The sequence below is a fragment of the Erinaceus europaeus genome, chromosome 3 (genome assembly GCF_950295315.1).
Source record: "Erinaceus europaeus chromosome 3, mEriEur2.1, whole genome shotgun sequence".
Taxonomy (NCBI): domain Eukaryota; kingdom Metazoa; phylum Chordata; class Mammalia; order Eulipotyphla; family Erinaceidae; genus Erinaceus; species Erinaceus europaeus.
The window spans coordinates 47,186,481-47,203,017 of NC_080164.1; the positions used below are offsets into that span (position 1 = coordinate 47,186,481).

A 16,537-nucleotide genomic window follows, 5' to 3' on the forward strand; every position below is an offset into this window, starting at 1 on the left:
TAGGGGATATAACATAATGGTTATGCAAAGAAACTCATACCTGGGGTTTCAAGTCCCTGGTTCAGTCCCCTGAACCATCATAAGCCAGAGCAGAGCAGTGCTCTGGTAAAAAGAAAAAGAAAAAGGTGTATCTGCTATTGTCATAAAAAATGATATCACAGCTACCATTTTAAAAAAATTAGAGAAAATGACAGCAATTTGGGTTAAAAAATTAAGAGCTTTTGACCCACCTTCAGGTGGAGAACCAGGGGCAATCCTTACATGAGAATGTAAGAATTCAAAACCGGAATCCTTACACGGGTCCCTGAGCTTTGTGCCATGTGCACTCAACTGTGTTACTGCCCATCGCCCCTTTTATTTAATTTTTTTGCTAGAGTAATACTTAGAGAAATTGATAGCACTAAATGTCTTTTTAAATATCTTAAAAAAAAAAAAAAGAAAGAAAAGGATCTAGATAATTTCCTCAAAAATTAAGAAACAGGAATTTTAGTATGGCCAAGGGAGGCAAATAATAAACATCTAGTGTATTATATAATGGTTTCTTTTGTATCTGGAAATAAAGGCTCTTTGCTCAAGATTCAAGAATAGTCATGAGATCTCTCAGATATTAGTTCAGTTCACTGTTTACTAATTTTTTTAGATGTATACTGTATACATATAAAATCAGTGGGGATTGCATATACTCAACTTTTTAAAAATTTAAGTTTTCCAGTTCTTAAATTGTAACTACAATTCTTTCTTCTGGTTTTGTGTGGTATTTCAGGCTTATACCAGCCAGTTTGTATCCCTTGTGATGTTTGCCCTCATGATGTGTGATGACAGGATCTCAATGCAAGAGAGACGCAAAGAAATCATGCTTGGATTGAAACGACTGCCCGGTGCGAAGATATTCATATACTAGATTCTGGTCTAAGGGAGTGGGTAATGGGTAAACTTTTCTTTTTATCCTTCAAGTTGTAACTTGTAGCTATTTAGTCAAAGACCTTTCTACTTTCCTACTTGCTATCTGTTCTTTTTATTGCCCTTTTTTTTCATATGTGTTGCCAATATTTCTACTTTTGAACAGGTTTTTAAATGAAATGTTACTGAGTAACATTGGTTTATAACACAAATCTTAGATGTGCAGCATTATAACTCCACATCTGTACATATTACACCATGATCACCACCAGCATTCTAGTTCCCATTCATCATCAAGACAGTTCACACACCTTGAGTTGTTTTGCCCACTCACTGTTATTGTTCCTTTACAGATTTGATTAAGGAAGTACTGAGCATGGATGACGAAATTCAGAAGCTAGCAACAGAACTTTATCACCAGAAGTCTGTCTTGATAATGGGACGTGGTTATCATTATGCTACTTGTCTTGAAGGAGCACTGGTAAGTTTGCTCATTTTTAATTTTAGCCTATTGATTTTGGACATACCACATAAGTCATACTTTTTAAAATTTAGATTGCATGAAGTAGGTGGAACTTTTAATTTTTTTCATAACTTTATTAGTTATTTATTAATGGTTCACAACTTGTTAAAATTAAAGGGGTATAGTTTCACACCACACTCACCACTAGTTTTATGACTCCCTCTTCCCATGTAATTGGATTTTTTTTTTTTTTTTTTGCCACCAGGGTTATTGCTGGGGCTCAGTGCCTGTACTACAAATCCACTGCTCCTGGCAGCCATTTTTCATTTTTATTGGATAGGACAGAGAGAAATTGAGAGACGAGGGGAAGATAGAGAGAGAAAAAGATAAAGATACCTGCAGACCTGCTTCATCATTTGTAAAGTGACTGCCCTGCAAGTGGGCAGCCGGGGGCTCGAACCAAGATCCTTATGCAGGTCCATATGCTTCAAACTATTGTGCTTAACCTGAGAAGCCACTGCCTAGCCCCCCTTTTTAAAGTGCCTTTGTATTTATTTATTCTGAGTTGATTGTTTTGAACATAAAGAGTACTTAAAAGTGAAAATGAAAGTATTTTGAGTATGGAAACTTGGATTTGGCAAATAACTTGGGTTAATTTGTTATCCAAATATATTAATAGTCTCTCTTTTTAATTAATTAGCTAATTAATTGTTGCCTCCAGGATTATCGTTGGGGCTCGGTGCCTGCATTATGAGTCCATAGCTGCTCTTGAAGGCCATTTTTTCCATTTTGTTGCCCTTGTTGTTGTTGTTGTTACTGAATAGGACAGAGAGAAATTGAGAGCAGAACGGAAGACAGAGGGGAAGAGAAAGACACCTGCAGACCTGCTTCACCTTCACCACTTGCTAAGTGACCCCCCTTCAGGTGGAGAACCAGGGGCAATCCTTACATGAGAATGTAAGGACTCAAAACCGGAATCCTTACACGGATCCCTGAGCTTTGTGCCATGTGCACTCAACTGTGTTACTGCCCATCACCCCTTTTATTTAATTTTTTTCACCACTCCTATCACCAAAGGTCTGTGTCAACCTATTTTCAAGACTGTGGGAGAGTTATAGTGGTTAGCTATGATGGTGGGGATGGGGACACAGACCTTAAATATTCTCTTACGTATGAAACAGTGTCAGATATGAAACAAGTAAGGACACAATTGTAAAGGAATGTGGGAGTTGGGCAGTAGTATCTCTGGTAGAGTGCACATGTTATAGTATGCAGTGACCTAGGTTTAAGCCTACAGCCCTCATCTGCAGGGGAAAACTTCATAAATAGTGAAGCAGTGCTGCAGGCATCTTTTTTTATCCCTGCCCCCCTGTCCCTTTCAATTTTTATCTCTGTCCAAAAATAAATACAAAAGTAAAGTAAAAAAGAGAAAAAATAAATATGCGTATGCTCATGATAACCTAAAATCCTTAAAAAAAAATAATGTTGTTTTTAAAGTTTCTACTTGTGATACTATAGAAATAATCATCTGTGGAATTGTTAGCTAAATTTATCCTTTAATATTTACTACTTTAGATAAAAATTACGTGAGACATCACATATTATGTACTATTTACTTAAAAGTGTTTATAAAGTGGACTAAAGACTAATCTAATTCTTTACTAGAAAATCAAAGAAATCACCTACATGCACTCTGAGGGCATCCTTGCTGGTGAATTAAAACATGGCCCTCTGGCTTTGGTGGATAAATTAATGCCTGTCATAATGATCATCATGAGAGATAATACTTACGCCAAGTGTCAAAATGCTTTTCAACAAGTGGTTGCTAGGCAGGTAAGTCAGGGGCTCTGGTGAGAACGACCTGGGAAACTTAAAGAGTTGTCACTAAGGCATATTTTAGTTTTGTGACATTGAAAATGACAGACCAGTGCCAAGTAGGTGGCTTATTACAAGTTTAGGTTTGCATGTGAACAATTTGAGAACTTGAGAGTTTTAACAAGACCTGTATCATAGATCCTATTAATAAGCAGGACTAAAACCAAAGCTGAGGTGTTAGTTTCCAAATCCTTTTCTCCTCAGTTGGAATATACGATTCCCTCTTCATTTAGTATTCTTAAATCCTTACTACAGTTGAAGCCTCACATTTGGATTTTGCTTAGTATGAGTGCTTTGCTCTACTTTTATTTCCTTGAAATAACTTGGCTTTGTAAATCTTACTCTTTTAGCACAACATAGTGGTTTTGAATTTAAGCTTTGAAAATAGAGCTGGATTCAAATAGTAAGCCTGTCATTTCTTATTTGTATGAATTTAAATAAATGACTGAATTACACAAAATTTCTGTTTACTCACTTGGGAGACTAATCTTACCACATAGGATTGTGAATTTAAAAAGTTTATGTTGGTGAGGTTGAATGTGAATTGGGAGAATAGAATTTATGCATTTATTTGCTGCAGTCCTGCCTTTGCTTACCAATGGCTGTGTGTGTGTGTGTACGTGTGTACACACACAATTTTCAAACGCCATTATTGTCGATTTTTAGAGTGTTCAGAAATATGGCATATTTATGGTGATCTGTTTATAGGAGACCTTTCAGAACTTCTTTCAGGGCAGGCTTGGTGATAGTTGATTCCTTTAGTTGTTGCTTGTCTGAGAAGGTTTTGATGCTTCCATCTAGTCTGAATGACAATCTAGCAGGATATAATATTCTTGGCTGAAAGCCTTTCTCATTGAGCACTCGATAGATATCTTGCCATTCTCTTCTGGCCTGTAGTGTTTGTGTGGAGAAATCTGCTGCTAATCTTATGGGTTTTCCTTTGTAGGTGACTCTTTGTTTTTCTCTTGCAGCCTTCAGGATCCTTTCTTTATCCTTATTCCTTTTCATTCTGCATATGATGTGTCTTGGTGTCTTTAAGAATGGGTTAATTCTGTTTGGGACCCTCTGGGCTTCTAGAACCTTTATGTCTTTTATGTTGTCTAGACTAGAGCAGTTCTCAGCTATTATGTCCTGAAGAATGCTTTCTTCCCCTCCCTCTCTTTCTTCCTCTGGTAAGCCAGTAATATGTATATTATTTCTTTTAGAGTCATCCCATATGTCTCTGTTTTCAGTATCTCTTTGAGATCTCTTCTTTCTTTCTTTCCTTTGCCTCCAGGATTATTGCTGGGACTCGGTGCCTGCACTACGAATCCACTGCTCCTGGAGGCCATTTTTCCCATTTTGTTGCCCATGTTGTCATTATTATTGTTGTCATTGCTGTTGTTGCTGGATAGGACACAGAAATGGAGAGAGGAGGAGATAAAGATAGACACCTACAGACCTGCTTCATCTCCTGTGAAGCAACCACACTGAAAGTGGGGAGCCAGGGGCTCAAACTGGGATCCTTATGTTGGTCCTTGTGCTTTGTGCCATGTGAGCTGAACCTGCTATGCTACCTCCTGATCCCCCTCTTCTTTCTTAGTTTTCTCTAATTTGTCCTTGATCTTGCTAATTCTGTTTTTAGCCTCATTTATTCTATTCTCTCTCCCCTCTACTGTTTTCTGTAGCTCAGCTATTTTGTTACCCTGTTCCTGGTCAGAGAACCAGGAAACTCACCACAGGGCCTCCCCCCCTGCTGCTCCAGCCTCTGAGGGCAGTAGCAATAGAGACTCACAGTTGCATTTGGTGAGTCTTAGGGGAGTCCTCTCCACCCTTCAGCCGTCTTTTTGTTGGTAAAACAGGAGAGGGTACCTCAGCTGGTAAACTGCCAGACTGTTACTAGCTGCTCAGGAGTAGAAACGGGCTTTAGCCCCAGGAATCTCTCCTTAGACTCCTCTCTGTTCACGAGTCACACATGTTGGCACTCACCGGTGATTTGGTGGCTTCCCAAAGTCGTTCTGGTCCTGTCTTGTTGCGGTCCCAGGTGATCTTTAGTAGTTGACCTGGGAGAGAGACACAGCTGCTGCTGCTTTGTAGCCCTGCCTCCGGAAATCTCCTCCCTCTCTAACTCATTATCCCCACTCAATTTCTCCCTCTCCATGGGACTTGGAGATTAGACTTTTCAAAATAAGTAAAGAAATGAAAGGCAATAGCCAGATGGTTTCACTCCTGTGTGGAATTAGAAGAACTCAATATGCACAATTTTCTTTCTCAGGGACGCCCAGTGGTAATTTGTGACAAGGAAGATACCGAGACCATTAAGAATACAAAAAGAACAATCAAGGTGCCCCACTCAGTGGACTGCTTGCAGGGTATTCTCAGTGTGATCCCCTTACAGCTGCTGGCTTTCCACCTTGCTGTGCTGAGAGGCTATGATGTGAGTAATAGATGATCAGATGATTCAGAGATCTTGGGCTAGCATTTTATTCCAGTATATTCTAATAGATTGCCTTCTAAATGGTTGACAGTTGCATTTGCGAAATCTGCCAGATGTATGTTCCTCATCTGCTGTGTTTGCTAGACCCAATTTGTAGGTTACTGTATTACACCTTCAGGGAGTTTTACAGTCTGCTTTCATGATGGTGATTCTTTTTGAGGAAACCACCTGTCTCATTAGTGTAACTTCTTTTTTTCCCTGATTGCCATATACATAAAGAGTCACCACTCCCAATACCAAAACCAGGATAGCTTTGGGCAGTTTTTTTATTGTTTGCAACTGCCCCACACAGTAACTAATTTTTGGTATTCCTGGTTCCACAACCATTGTGGCAAAGCAAAAATCATGCTCTTAAATACAGTTTTCTGGTGTCTTCCTAAAGGATTGCCACCTTAATAAAGAATTATTTCTTTTCACTAGGGAAAGAAAGTAACAGGCTAGGGATATAGATCAACCCGTCAGTGCCCATGTCCAGCGGAGAAGCAATTACAGAAGCTAGAACTCCCACCTTTTGCACCCCAAAATAGGGAGAAATGATAGGGGAAGATGACAAGAGGGCTCTGAAACCTAAGTCTATCAGGACTTGAAGAGAAAAGAGGAAAAAGGAAAGTACATTTGGAAGTTGTAAAAGGTGTAGGTGTGACTTAGGAAGAAAAAGCAGGACCACAGGGAAAACATGGGTATATACATGTACATATATATACAGATATAGAAATAATATTCAACCCTTATCTGCAAGTACTGTAGCTTCCAGTGGAGGGAATGGGAATACAGAACTCTGGTGGTGGGAATAGTGCAGAATTATACCCCTGTTATAATTTTGTAAATCACCATTAAGCCACTAATTAAAAAAAAAAGTACTGTAGGAGCTCCTTTAAAATTATATTTTTCCTGATTACTGCTTTCAGATTTTTTCAATATGTATTCTATGTTGATATTTTCTAATCTAATTACTTACAACCTATAGTAAAAATGATTAATCTGTTGTATTCTGTTTTTGTAAGTAAAAAGTTATCTGAGAGTAACACACACACACACACACACACACACACACACACACACGTATATAATTTCTGTAATCTTGCTTTTTTTTTTTTTTTTTGCAGGTTGATTTTCCCCGGAACCTTGCCAAATCTGTAACTGTTGAATAAGGAGTCAGAAACTCTGGATGACTAAGCAACACAAGACACCTTTTTTATTTAAAGTCTTGATATTAAAATGTCACACTTTAACATCTTTTTTTTTATTTTAAAGGAAATCCTTATTTATGTATGAGTTATAATTATTCTACTCAATTTGTGCTTCTTGTGAAATTACCTCATATTTTTCCAGTAATTGGTGGGAGAGTTTGAATAATGGAATCGATATTGAAATCGGCATCAGAAAGAGTTTTAGTTCTTCTTTTCTTTAAAGGATGCTGGGTGTGTTGGATCTGCGATCCTCCTCAGTGTCAGTCTGAGAAGATTTATGTTTTTTTTTTTTTTTAAGAGTTGACGTTTGTTTTACTGTGATAACTATTCATTCAGATGAAAGAGTAACACATTTGATTGGAATATCTAAAACCAGCAGCAATGTATTATGTCCAGTAATACTTGGGCAGTGAAACCTTTGCTCAGTTGTATATAAAAAGAAGTCATGATTTATTTTGAAATTTGTGTTTTTCAGTCCAACTGTAAAACTAAAAACTGGACATTTTTCTTGGTGGGGTTTATATCTAAGTAAGTTTAATCTTAATCTCTCAGATTTACTGTCTATTAACTGTACTTCAAGGCTATATAGTAAACTAAATAGTATATAGAAGGGCATTATTTTCTCCAACCCTTAGATGAACGTATTTGCACAACTTCATAGCACAAATTTTAAATTTGAGCTGCTTTGGGTAACTGACAATATAATTTTAAATTTGATGATAGAATACATGTGGGGTATCCCGTTCCTTGTTTTTCATGTTAAAAGAGTGATTTCTGTTTCCTTGTACTTGTAGTTTTTTTTTTTTTAATGACTGCTAAGTGACATACTTTATCTTGTTTTAGAAAATTACCACTGAATGGCTATCAAATGCCTTAAATTAAATTAATACCAATGCACAATCATCTTCAACTTCATCCTAATGAAAATTTTCCTGCAGTCGGTTTTAATATTTCTTCATTATTTTGTTTCATACAACGAGTACTTCCATGCCAGTTAGGAAGCTTTCATTCTTTAGAAGATTTACAAGCTTTTTGACTATTTTAACTCTAAATTAAGCTTAGAAAAAAGACTTAAGCTTTATAATGATCTTAGTGAAGAATTATATCAAATTTAGTATTACTTTCCAGATGTGTTTCTGTGTCCAATGCCTGAAATATGTGGGAATAGAGAAATCACAAGTGAATAAAGTCACATTGAGTTGCCTTCAGCTGGTTAGTTTCAGAAACAGAAATTTAGAGGATGATACTGCCTTGAGGCCCAAAACGTTGTGCATACTAAATATGGGGCTTTTTTTTAAAAAAAACAATCTTTAGGTTTATACAACAGCTTGTTTATGTTTTTTATGTTCTTTAAAACATTGTGATGGTACACTATTTAGCAACATTATTATTTAAGTACGATTGGTCTTTTATTGTGCTTGAATTTCTGTGAACTTGATGAGACTTTTCTAGTAGTTATTTCTGCCAGTGAAGTATACAGTTTTATTAAGGTTGGAGAAAGAATAAACACATTTTGAGGTAGTTTGGAAGAACTTGTTGGAGACTAGACGCTTGACCATTAAAAAAATAATTAGTGTTACTATTTACATCATATAAACATAGCTGCTGTAAGTCTACCTTTTAAAAACTATTTCTAAGATTATTTTGTGTCTGCCTGCTAGTTGTATTATGCTTATAGTGTTCTTTCTCATTTGTTTCATTATTATCTTATGCACATGAGTTATGTGGGTTTGTAGCATTTCTTAGTGGTCTCCAATTTAAATCAGTATTCTAAGTGAAAATTAATATGTGAAATCGTTTTCACAGTCTTGCTTTTCTCTCTCTCTCTTTTTCCCTTCTGTCGAAAAACTCTCTCAAACATATTTTTCAAACATATCACTTTAAGCAAGAGTAAATTCTAAAACAAATATCAGTATTAAGATTGAAGATGTGGTACTTTCTCAATACACATGGTTTATCCCTCTGACACTTCTTCTCTTTCCCATTTAATGTAGTGTTTTTTTTTAAATGCTACTCAAAATTAGTTATGACCTAAAGAAAACATTCTTTAATGAAGCAAACCAGCAGTAAATATTCATGCCCAGTTAAAACCAATGCTACATAGGATAAGAACATCTGATTTTTCAGGAAAGATATTCAGCTAGAGGAATCCTTTTTTTCTTGCAGTACATTTGAGGTTTAAATGCTTTCATATTTAATATAGTTCCTTAGCCTCACATCTTGAACTTTTTTTTAGGCCAGTGGTCATGTGTGGCATCCAATATGTAGCCCAATAATGATTGTAACTTTGGAGTTAGCTTCTCTTATCTTAAATCAGCTATGCCACAGGATTAAATGAGAAGAGGAAAATGACTATTAATTGTTTTTAGTTTGTTGTAACTATCAACAATCTTTTATGAGCAAGTCACTGCTGGGAACTGGAAAATATATTTTGTTCACTTGTCCTCAGATGTACTCATCAGTGAACACGAGGATCATTGGGAGGCACAGGGTAAGAAAAGTGCAAAAATGAAACTGAATTGGGTTGCTGAATGTTGTGAGTAGCCTTGTTCACTTAATAGTCCATTCTTGGTGGTGTAGTGTGTTCATAGGAAGTAACGTGTATTTTGTACAGTAAGCGGTTTTCATGGACTGTTCATACATGTGCATATTGTACTCTAAGGACTAGTAGGCAAGGGTTAGGCCAGTAAACATTAGTACAACTCGAAGACAATGAACACAGGGTGATGTAGATATGGGGTGTTGGTTAAGGGATTCAATATAGGTTTTCCTTTTTTGGCTTCTTAGAAAGTTCTTTCTGAGATGATACTGTCTTAGCTTTTTGATTACTGTCTTTATGGACCAAGTTAATTATAAGAATGGGAGAAAAGGAACTTTTTATAATTTCTGTGGTACGATTCCTTTGAATTTCAGTAGCTGTAAAAGAAAACACCATGAATTCTTTGCTTTAACATTTTAAGAAGACATTTGGAATCAATTTTTATCTTTAAAAAATTAGGATTTACTATAGTAATATAAGGCTAAGACTAATATGAATTGTTATCTGCTACAACTTAAGTGACTTTTCTGAAAAGCACAAGGTCATTTAAAATGTTGATTGAAAAAATTATTAGCGCACGTTGAATTCTTGAAGGCCAAAGATGTTAGAGGGAATCATAAAGGAACATATTATAGTCTTAAATCCATATAGTCATTAGATTTTGTGTACCAGAATACTCGATTTTGTTTAACCCAGATTTTAGATCACATTACATTGTTTTAACTCTGGAGTCTGAAGTTTTAACACTAAAAAGAGCTTCTCCCATAATATTAGAAGCTTGTTAATCTATCAATACGTCCTTAGTTTGACAATTTCAACTAGATCTCTCATTTAATATCTAATAGCATTAGCTTCAAACCAGCAGTATCCAGAGTGAAAATAAAAACCATACTTAATTAGCAAGACTATAAAAGTATGCCATGTTAACGTGTAAGTCTTTACCAGATTACAGAATAGATCATAAATAATAGAATGTCCTAGGAAATTCTCAAATTGCCTTTCTTACTGTACTAGCTAACAAATGACTACGGTCTGTGCTTGCATTTTTATGTGAAAATTTGGTATTTGTTTAAATTATACCTCTTGTGAACTGGACAGTTTGGCGTCATCCTTGCTTTGCTTCACTTTTGTGGTCTTTAAAATGAATGTTTAGTTTGCTGAGCCAATTGGTTACTTTTTTCCCTCATAATGTCTTGTAAGTCCAGTGATTGTATTCCTGAACTGTGAATAAATTACCAAAAACTTGCAGAGAATCGATTTCTGAAGTAACTTGCCAATATTTGAAGTGTGTATATGTTTCTAATTGTGTTAAAGATAGTGCTTACTAAGAATGTAGACAATGTTTATTTTAGTTGTCAATAAGCATTTTGATGCTAAAATATTATTCACTACTGTTGTTTTTTAAAAAAATTATTTCATAAATATAACCAAAAGCTGCCTATCTTCAATCTCCCAGTTACTTTGAATGGGTCATTAGATAAAACAAAAGCTTTAATCTTTATAATGCCATCTTCCACAGATAATAAACTTTCTCAAGTCTTTAAACTATTTTTTGTCAAAAATTGAATGTTTCTTAACAAATTTCCCAGGTATACAGTGATTGATTTTTAACCTGTAACAGTTGCCAAAGGACATTACAAATTTTTATTAGTGACTTAATAATGATAACAAGATTGTAAAATAACAGGGGTACAGTTCCATACAGTTCCCACCATCAGAGTCCTGTGTCCCATCCCCTCCACTTCTCTATTCTTTTTTTTTTTTCCTCCAGGGTTATTGCTGGAACTTGGTGGATTCACTAGAATCCACTGCTCCTGGAGGCCATTTTTCCCTTTTGTTGCCCTTGTTTATCGTTGTTGTTACTGTTGTTGTTATTGCTGTCATGTTGTTGGTTAGGACAGAGAGAAATCGAGAGAGGAAGGGAGGACAGAGAGGGAGAGAGAAAGATAGACACCTGCTGGGGGCTCGAACCGGGATCCTTACTCCAGTCCTTGCGCTTTGCACCATGTGCGCTTAACCTGCTGCGCTACTGCCCAACCCCCTGCTTCTTTATTCTTTACCTCTCTGAGAGAGTATGGATCATTTTTTTTTTCCTCCAGGGTTATTGCTGAGGCTCAATGCCTGCACTATGAATCCACTGCTCCTAGTGGCCATTTACTCCCATTTTATTGGATGGGACAAAGAAATTGAGAGAGGCGGGGGAGACAGAGAAAGAGACACCTGCAAACTTGTTTCACCACTTGTGAAGCGCCCTCCACCCCCCCTACAGGTGTGGAGCTGGGGGCTCAAACCCAGGTCCTTGTGACACTGCCCAGACCCCTGGACCTATTTATGGGGTGCAGAAGGTAGAAGGTCTGACTTCTGTAATTGTTTCTCCACTAGACATGGGCATTGGCAGGTCGATCCATAGCCCCAGCATGTTTCTATCTTTTCCCTAGTGAGGTAGAGAGAGGTGAGACTTTGGGGCACATTGGTGAGGTTGTCTGCCCAGGGAAGTCAGAGTGGTATCTAGTAGCATCTGCAGCTTGGTGGCAAGGAAGGATATTTAAGGTGGGTGATTGCAAGACAAGTATTTCTTTTTTTTTTTTTTTCCTCCAGGGTTATTGCTGGGTTCGGTGCCTGCACCATGAATCCACCGCTCCTGGAGGCCATTTTTTTCCCCTTTTGTTGCCCTTTTTGTTGTAGCCTCATTGTGGTTACTATTATTGCCATTGTTGATGTTGTTCGTTGTTGGATAGGACAGAGAGAAATGGAGAGAGGAGGGGAAGAGGGGGAAAGAAAGATAAGACATCTGCAGACCTGCTTCACAACCTGTGAAGTGACTCCCCTGCAGGTGGGGGACCGGGGGATTGAACCGGGTTCCTTATGCCGGTCCTTGCACTTTGCGCCATGTGCGCTTAACCCACTGTGCCACCGCCTGACCCCCAAGACAAGTATTTCATACCTAAAGTTTCTGTAGTATCTGGTAATCTATTACGGTACAAATATTCCTTTGACAGAATCCTCTTATAAAGCAAGTTAGTGTCTATCTCTAGTGCTTACAGTATTTGCTATGCAGGAGATAGCAATGCCAGGTTGATTCAGATGAACAGATGTGCTGTTTCATTTACTCACAGTCTCTTCCACCTCCCCCTGTGAAAACTGGAGCTCCAGACCCAAATGGGCACTTCCCCCCCCCCAACTGGTCACATTTTTTTTGACAAAATTCAGTTTTGTTCCTAGTGAACAGTTTTCTTTAAATTCGCCCTGAATGATTAGCAATATTTACTGCTTATTAAAGGTCAAGAAATAATTTATTTAAAAAAATAGATCACTTTTCATCACGTGTCATTTAAGGGAAGATTTTTAAAACATGGTTGAAGAAGTAAAGGATAATCTTGTTAATTTAAAAAGTTTTCACTCATTTTAAAAAATTAAGTAGGAGCTGGGGAGCTGGGTGATAGTGCAGTGGGTTAAGCGCACATGGCACAAAGCACAAGGGTCAGCATAAGGATCCTGGTTCGAGCCCCCAGCTCCCCACCTGCAGGGGGTTGCTTCTGGTGAGGCAGGTCTGCAGGTGTCTATCTTTCTCTGCTCTCTGTTCCCCTCTTTTGATTTCAACAACAATAGCAACAACAATGATAACAAGGGCAACAAAAAGGGAAAAAAATAGCCTCCAGGAGCAGTGGGTTCGTAGTACAGGCAGTGAGCCCCAGCGATAACCCTGGAGGCAAAATAAATAAAAATAAAAAAATTAAGTAGGAGCTTTATTACAACCAACATCCTGGATCTATAATCTTATCTTTTTCATATTTCAAAAGATTTTTGAATATGAAATGTGTGTATAATTTAAGGCATGGAATGGAATGATCTCTGGATAGGATTATAGCTGTTTCTGTTTATCTTTTATACACAAAATTAAATACTTAAAATTTCTATTTTATTTTAAAAGGCTTTTTACTTATTAGGGTGAAGTAAACTAGCATGCTTTCATATGCATTAAATTTCTTTGGTAAAATGGGTGATTTTTTTACCCAAGTTTGACTTGGGGCTGGGCAGTAGCGTACCCGGTTAACCACATAGTACCATGCACAAGGCCCCAGGTTTGAGACCACACTCCCCACCTCAGGGAGTTCACAAGAGGTGAAGCAGGTCTGCAGGTGTCTTTCTTTCTCTTCCACCATCTCCCTGTCCTCTCTCAATTTCTCTCTTTCCTATTTAATAGAAAAAAAAAAGGCCACTGACAGCAGTGGGTTCGTAGTGCTGGCAATGAAAAAGAAAAGGAAAGAAAGATTCGGTTCTACAGGTAGCACAGTGGCTTATAAGCGTGAGATTCTGCATTTGATTTGTGGCATCACATATGCCAGAGTGGTTCCCTCCTTTCCTCTCCCTCTCTTCTCCCTTTCTCTCCCATCCTTTCTCTCATGTAGATAAAATAGTATTCAACAATCCTAAAATCAGAACCTCTAAATAAGTTCTATCACAGAGACTCACAGTTATTGCTTACCTTGGGGTCCATTAAAGATTAATTTTTGTCTCACTCAGTTTTGTACGTTTTGAAATGAAGATAGATGTGGGTTTTTAGAAGAAAATGTTGTGGGGCTGGGTAGTGGCGCACCTGGTTAAGTGCACACACTACAGTGCACAAGGACCCGGGTTCAAGTCCTTGGTCTCCACTTGTAGAAGTAAAACTCCACAAGTGGTGAAGTAGGGCTGCAGCTGTCTATCTCTATTTCCCCTCCCCTCTCAATTTCTCTTGTCTCTATCCAATAGTAAATAAACACAATAAGAAAAAGTTGCTAGCATCCCAGAACATACGACGAGTAGGTACTGGGCTAGCAAGAGAGCTCACTTGCATAGTGTTCTTGCTTTGTCATGTGTTGACCTAGGTTTGAGCTCATACCCAGTGTAGCAGGTGATATTAATTTTACATCATCTTACAATACCCAGGTGACAAGGGTCTGGATGTATCCAGATCTTGTACTTCCTAGGAAATGCCAATGCAATGCTAAATCAGTCATGACTGTTTTACCATGGCGGGTTTTGTGTGAGATGGACTCAGTAGGAAGCTTTGGCTTCAAGTGACGCCCTAAATTGGATAGAGAATATCTGAGACAAGGAGAGTTTCCAGTTTCTAGGCAAGTGAAATGTGTTAAGTTCAGATGTCTTTGTTAGACTTGAATGAATCTAGCCAGTGCAATTTATTGAGCCTCATTTCCCTCCCTCCTGTTTACTTTGGATGTGAAACTGCCTCTGAAATGTTGATAAACTTATTTTGAATTTTATCTCTTGCTTTTGTAATCTAGCCTTTGAATAAAATGCATACACAAATGTTCATTTACTTTTACTGCTGTTGATGTAGAAACCCTGGGACTGAAAAATCTTTGTTTCTTTTTTTTTTTTTCACCCCCTGTAGGGTTTCTAAAGTTCAAGGAAGTTCTTTGTTTGAAAGAAACAATTCTTCATACATGCATATGTATATAAACATACATACATACATATATATATATATTTGAGGGTGCTTTAACTGAGTGGGGAAATATACTTACTGACCGCTAAATGCAGGATTTACTGCTTTGGTTTTCTTGAGATAGATTTGGTTTTTAATTTTAACTTTTAAATTTTTTTGATATGGAAGAGAAATAGGATTAGAGAGGGGGAGAGAAGAGGAGAAAGAGAAACCTGCGGCTTGCACCACCACTCAAAGCTTCCTCTCTGCAGGTGGGGACTGGGGGCTTGGACCCGACCTTGTATTGCAAGTGTGTAGTTCACACACCCACCACCACAGCTCTGTGCCCTCCACATATTACCTTCACCACCCTAAGGATAAGTACCTTAGTTTTATTTATTTATTCCCTTTTGCTGCCCTTGTTTTATTGTTATAGTTATTGTTGTTATTGATGTTGTCATTGTTGGATAGGACAGAAATGGAGAGAGGAGGGGAAGACAGAGAGGGGGAGAGAAAGATAGACACCTGCAGAACAGCTTTGTTAAGTGACCCACCTGCAGGTGGGGAGCTGGGGGCTCAAACCGGGATCCTTACACCGGTCCTTGCACTTTGCACCACCTGCGCTTAACCCGCTGTGCTACCGCTTGATTCCCCAGTACCTTAGTTTTCATAAAGTCTTATAGACCGTTGACTACATTTCCTCCCAAGTTCATGTGTTTCCATTCTTTCTGCTGAAACTATGAGTGAAACCATCTAGTAGTTTTCTTTCAGACAAATGCAGGTCATTTGGTAATATAAACTACAGTAATAAGATTCCTCGAGGGGCTCAGTGCACGTGGTATAAAGTGCAAGGACCAGCATAAGGATCCTGGTTCGAGCCCCCAGCTCCCCACCTGCAGGAGGTTGCTCCATAAGTGGTGAAGCAGGTCTGCAGAAAGCTATCTTTCTCTCCCCCTGTCTTCCCCTCTTTCCATTTCTTTGCCGTATCCCAACAATGACAGCAATAACAACAAGGGCAACAAAAAGGGAAAAAGAAGAGTCCTTGAACACAAAATAAACTAAAAGATAAAACTCCTTGTCTCTCCCCCCTTGTGTGTATGTGTGTGTGTGTGTAATGCAGAGCCTGGGGGTGAAAGGTAGTATCATCATTATGCAGAAGACTTACTTTCACACCTGAGACTCTGGGGTGTTGGATTCAATCCCAGGCACTCCCACAAACCAGAGCTGAAAAGTGCTTTAGTGAAAGAAGGGGAAAAAAAGAATAAGAAAGTCAGGATAAAGTCAAGCCTTTTTGGGATACAGGATACCACTAAGCTGTCTCATAGACCCAATTTCCCCCCCCACTCCCTTTATTTGCCTCCACGAATCCACTGCTCCTAGAGGTCATACTTTTTTCCCCCCATTGTTGTTGCTTTTATTTTTGTTGCATAAGATAGAAATTGAGAGAAGAGGGGGAGAAAGACACATGCAGACCTGCTTCACCACTTATGAAGCAACTCCCCTGCAGGTGGGAGCCAGGGGCTTGAACTGGGATCCTGCTCAGCTCTTTGCATTTCGCAATATGTGCGCTTAACCAGGTACACTACCACCCGGCCCTCCTCTTTTTCTTTTTTAATTTAGTAAGAATGGGGAGAAGAGAGAGAAGACAGGGACAGAGACACCACAG

At 38.2% G+C, this 16,537-nt stretch overlaps 1 protein-coding gene across 2 annotated transcripts in view; it reads left to right on the top strand.

The window, feature by feature from the left end:
• GFPT1 (glutamine--fructose-6-phosphate transaminase 1) overlaps nt 1–14,759 on the top strand; it is a 72,042-nt gene extending 57,283 nt beyond the window's left edge. For both annotated transcript variants that reach the window (XM_016187336.2, XM_016187337.2), the window contains 5 exons: nt 764–878; nt 1,254–1,381; nt 3,029–3,196; nt 5,493–5,654; nt 6,821–14,759. In XM_016187336.2, coding sequence (XP_016042822.1) covers nt 764–878; nt 1,254–1,381; nt 3,029–3,196; nt 5,493–5,654; nt 6,821–6,865 — 618 coding nt within the window. In that variant the 3' untranslated portion in view covers nt 6,866–14,759. The remainder of the gene's footprint in view (nt 1–763; nt 879–1,253; nt 1,382–3,028; nt 3,197–5,492; nt 5,655–6,820) is intronic.
• The last annotated feature ends 1,778 nt before the right edge of the window (nt 14,760–16,537 follow it).